We start from the raw sequence: 5,506 nt of genomic DNA, 5'->3' as shown, positions 1-5,506 counted from the left end.
TAGGGAAGGGACACCAGCCAGTCCCCAAACATCCGAGTGAACAACTTCAAAAGCAATTGAACTTTTATTACTACTAAGAGAATAGGAAATACGATGGCTTTTTGCTAGTTCACATGTGTTACAATGGAAATCATCAATATTCAAACTAGAAAACAATCTTGAATGTAATTTTTTCAAATAGCCAAAAGAGATATGTCCTAGTCTTTTATGCCAAAGCCAAATTATTTCCTGAGCCTTATCTTCACTAATATTCACTACTGGCATGATTGACTTCTCCCAATTTATTCTGTCTCTTTCCGGTAACATCCAGATAATAAAGTTTGTCTCGCTTAACATTATAGCCAAGAGTCTTCTAGGTGGAAATTTCCTGGAACACACAAAATGAAGGCCAAAAGGTGACAGTGTAGTTCAAGGTATTAGTAAGTTGTGCTACGAAAAGTAAGTCATATTCAAGGGAAGGGACAACCAAAATAGAAGTCAAATGAAGATGTTCAGACAAGATAAGAATCCTTTACCAGTGATAGTAGAGGTACTACCATTAGCAGTAGAAATAAATGTTTGGGAGGAAGGAAAAAAACAATGCAACTTACTAGAATCCTTTATCATATGATAAGACGCTCTAGTGTCAATTATCCAAATATCATCTCTAGAACATGCAGGAAAAATAAGAGTTTTACCAACATTACCCGAGTAAGCAACATTGGTAGTGGACTGTTGGGGACTTTCATAAGAGGTAGTGGCCATTGCTTTGCTAGGAAGAATACAATAATGAAAGAAAGGTGAAGATGTTTTCAGAATTACACTTCAAGTATGGATACATGTGAGACTGATTTCGCAGTTCCTTTACCGGATTAGAACAGAGGCTCTGATACCATGTTACAAATCAAGGAACTCTATAAAATAGTAATTTATTCGTATTTCTTCTACCTCAATAGAGGTCATTATATACAAAGTATTAGAGTTACAAATCATTCATAAATCAGGCTACAAATCAGCCATAAATCAAGGAAGAAAATTACAAATAATCAGGAAATTACAACTCCTAAAATCTCTCTACATAATTCTTACAATCTCTCCATGTAACGGAATCCATTTAATTGCTACATAAATTGGTCAATCAAATCAAAAATTAAATCTTTCCAATTAGAAAAAATATACAACTCAACAGTTTTGAACAAAACAAGCATTTTCACGAAAGTAGTGTTTCCAAATATAAGAAAATTTCCCCGAAATTATCTTTTGGCTAATTTTTCATATCAAAGACGACACATTTGGATCTTATTGTCTGTATATAAGTTTTAGATCTCTTTCTTATCTTTTCAACAAGACCAAAATTGCATCAATTAGATGAGTACAACTCAAGTTATACCCAAAAAATGAAAGCAATGTGCTAGTTGTCATATGCACGCCAAAGTGACCAAATTGAGAGCTACACCAAAGTGTGAGGAGATCATGAAGTTTCGACCAACAGTGCGCCAAAGCGCCCAAATTGCATGCTAAAACTCTTCAGTTGTAAAAAGAGCGTAAAGTTACTGCTAACGTGTTAAGGTGCCCATTCTACACACTTAAGAGTTCGACGCGAGAAACATGGCCTATTCAAATAAAAGAAGCCCAAGAAAGGTTGTTCCTTATAAATAAGAGGCCAGGGTTAGGGTTAAAGATCTCTTAACCACGAAATTACCTTGGTGTATGCTTGAGAGTTCTGAAAACACTTGGAAGACAAGATCAGGTTGTTGATATGCGAAGATTCACTACATGCCAGGGTGTTTAGGGAAGCCTTTTCTATTCTTTTTTGTTTTTTTATCTTTGTCATGTCTAACTAAACTTCTTTGTAGTTAGGGTTAGATTGTTTAATTGAATCTTGTTGACAATTGTTCTTTTTATTTTATGATTATGTTAATTATTCTCATTTTTTATGCTTTCTCTGGGTCACAATTTTGGGGATTGATTTACAATTATGTATAGCAATAGGAATGTAGGTGCATAACTCTAACCTAGGTAATTAACCATTACTCGTAATTGAACCAGGAATAAGTGAGGAGAGTTGTATGATCAAGGTAATTCTCAATGCCTTAGATTATCTATTCTTAAAGATTAAACCTTTTTAGGAAATACCAAGGGATTAAGTTCCCTATAAGGGGTTAAAAGATCAAGATACTAAGGGATTGCGTCTTGATTAATTTAGAATAATCGTTCAATAATCATTAATTTAGTTGAACAATTGAAAATAAGGGAAGATCAATTAGGGAAAACTAATTCCCTAACTAGTCTCTCTTGATTGTTTTCTTGTTTGCTTCGGTGCTATTTTTTTTTAAATTAATTTTTTCTTTATTTCTATCTTTAATTCTTGTTCATACCCAATCTTCTTTTTTGAATTCATTCAACTTAAGCGAATTAGTAATTGAAATACTAATTATCGTAGGTACGATACTTTTTTCCATCACTTTATTACTTGTATGACTGATATATTCGTCGTATTTGCAACACGTATAAAAATCCAAAAAAATAAGAGGTTCACGAACTAAATTATATCCAAACACAGTTCTTTAAAGAGATTACTAAAAAGAAATCATGCAACATTATTTAAGAATAATACACACAAGTTGGTAACATATGAAGACTCACCGGCAATCAACCATGTACCCAAATATGGGTTGATAGAGTGATCCAAGTATTATTCGTAGAAGGAGAAGATAGAGTGCTCCGGTTATACGATGACGGGTGACAGTGGAACATAGATGATTGGGGCTGCGTAGTGGAAAAGGCGTGATCGGCTATTAGAGTGTGTCTATAATAGCATGCAGAAATTAAGAGATTGGATGGTGAGTCAATTCAAATTTATTTCACTCCTCCAAGTATGGATAATTTATACATGATTCATTTGATATTTATTCTAAGAAAGTATATATAAAAAAAGGAAACAAAGCATCTTCACTAATTTGGGTATCTTATACATAAAATTAATAATAATTTTAATTAAAAACAATCAAAACTATTTGATATCAATACAATAAATACTAATAAATACCTAACATAATGTACCCTTCAATCATAAAGCGTTAAAAAAACATCGTACGACTGACGAATAAAACTTTAGTACTACCGAGCAAGTATTGATAGAGTCCAATTCAATAATGGAGATCTCGGCGATTGGTGAACCATCCGCTGAGGAGGTTGATCTCTTGAAGCGTAGTACTGACAAAGCTAAAGAAGTGTTAGGGAAGAAACCGATATCTTATAAGGATACACTCTTACAGTTGAATGGGCTGAAAGTTACGGATGACGTCGAGGAAAGGGATTGGTTTGAGGAGTTGGATGTTCATGGTATGGAGGAGGATGTTCAATCAAATGACCAAGATGATCCTTTCTGTCCTACATACAGATTTTCAAAAGAGCTATATAAGGAGAGTTGCAGGCCTTGGAAGCAAGCTGTGATTATCAAGCTCTTGGGAAAAAAGGTTGGTGTAAAGTTTTTGCTGAACAGACTCTTGAAGATGTGGAATCTGTCGGGGACACATGAGTTCATTGATATGGAGAACGATTACTTTTTGTTTCGTTTTGCGGATTTGAATGACTACAACTTCGTTTTGGAGGAAGGGCCTTGGATTGTGGCAGACCATTATGTTTCTGTTCAACGGTGGCGTCCATTATTTGATCCTTACGAGGACAACCTTAAAAAATTAGCTGTTTGGATCCGTATTCCGGGGTTACCTATGGAGTTCTATACCTCCCAACATTTGCGGAACATAGGTGATCTATTTGGGAAAACACTGAAGATTGATAGGAACTCTATACGTAAAAGTGATGCTGGTGATGGGGTTGTTACGGAAAGGGCCAAGTTTGCGCGTATTTGCGTAGAAGTAGATCTCAGTAAAGGCTTCTTGTCTAAATTCAATCTCATTAATAAGGTTTATACGGTAGGGTATGAAGGCCTTCACATGATCTGCTTTGCATGTGGTAAGTATGGGCATAGGCGTGACACTTGTTCTTCGGTTTCGGTGTCAACAGATAGTCATTCTCACCAAAAGGATGTTCGTGCAGAGGTTGTTAACAATGGTGTCAGGCGTGAGATGGCAGAAGGTGAAGCTTTTGGTTCTTGGATGATTGTCCAAAGGAGTCAACGGGGAAGGAAGGCAAAAGCTACCATGGAGACTGCCGCAATCAATGCTGCCGCAATCAATGCTACCGCAATCAATGCAGCCGGGAATCAGGGGTAATCCTTTACAACTGGCCAAAGGAGAATTAATGCTCAAGGAATAAATCATTCTGTTTCACGTCCAACTAAAATCAAGCAGCAGAAACCCGATAATCATGTGGGAATTAAATCGGCTACAATGATTAATGCAAAAAATAACGGTTCTGGAGCTTCAAAGGTGGCGTCTTCAACGGCTGGATCAAGATTTTCAGTTATTTCTGACGAAGTTAATGATAATCATGATGTTAATTATGAGAATATTCAAATCATTAATGATAAGCATGGCCCCTCTAAGGTAACCGCTAGTGCTGATTTGAAAAAGGGTTTAAATAATAAGATTTCGAATTTTCCTCGTGATAAACGTCATCTTTCAGCAGCTATTCTCCCTAGCTCAAATACAGTTACAAATTTGGTGGGACCCTCTATGCCAAATCAAAATCTAAGTGGCCCTGAGCTTATGCCAGTTGTTCAAAAAGGTACTGTTATTCCTCAGGTAGAAGAAAGGATTTTGTCTCGACCACAAGAGGCTACCATTTCCAAGTCTTCTACTTTGTCGCAAAATGGAAAAAAAAGAGAAAGAGTTACGTGATGAAATTAACAGGAATAAAAAGGCAGTTGCCTTATCTATTGTCCCAAAGAGTTTTAAGCAAAGGGCTAAGCCGTTCATTGCTTCGAGCTCGGCAAAAAAAATTTCAGCAATGGACATTAATGGCAGAAAGCCTCTTGTTCTCTCTTCTACATCATCTCCTCCACATGTGGTAACTCCCTCAGATTCCGGTAAAAGGGAGGATGGGGTTGATATTTCCATAATAACGCATGACAACAAGAATCCGGTTACTCTTTCCAGCTCGAAGGATGTTGAGGCTTCGAATGCTAGTTTGAGACCTGCTGATGTACCCTCGGTGATGCGGGATAGTTTTGATCTCCCCAAAGTCTAATGACAGGGTGTTTTTCATCCTTTCTCATTATTTTTTGTGGTTTTTTGATGAGTGTGTGTGTTTGGAATTGCAGGGGGGCCGGAAAAAAGGGTTTTTCTCCCCTTATTAGGGACTTGTCTCGTCGTTTTAATATTCAAGTTATGGCTTTGCTTGAAACTCGTATCGGAGCTGACCGTGCTCAGAAGGTGGTGAAAGGCTTTGGCTTTCAAAAGCATGTTATGGCTCATCCTCAAGGTTTTTCTGGTGGTCTGTGGGTGTTATGGAATGATGATGAAGCTCAGATTCAGATTTTAGAGTCTCATCGTCAGTTTATCCATTTAAAATTTTTTTGGCGTAATAGGAGGAAGGAGGAAGCTGTTACTTTTGTTTATGC

At 36.7% G+C, this 5,506-nt stretch overlaps 1 protein-coding gene across 1 annotated transcript; it reads left to right on the top strand.

Moving 5' to 3' along the window:
- The first annotated feature begins 3,134 nt into the window (after positions 1 to 3,134).
- Positions 3,135 to 4,217, top strand: LOC133294382 (uncharacterized). Its single transcript, XM_061493033.1, has one exon. The coding sequence runs from the start codon at positions 3,135 to 3,137 to the stop codon at positions 4,215 to 4,217; it is 1,083 nt and encodes a 360-aa protein (XP_061349017.1).
- Positions 4,218 to 5,506: the final 1,289 nt, after the last annotated feature.

The sequence above is a fragment of the Gastrolobium bilobum genome, unplaced genomic scaffold (assembly GCF_033153095.1).
Source record: "Gastrolobium bilobum isolate Gb01-03AN ecotype WA unplaced genomic scaffold, APGP_CSIRO_Gbil_v1 utg36521, whole genome shotgun sequence".
NCBI lineage: Eukaryota > Viridiplantae > Streptophyta > Magnoliopsida > Fabales > Fabaceae > Gastrolobium > Gastrolobium bilobum.
This window is presented reverse-complemented; position numbering and strand designations above follow the sequence as displayed.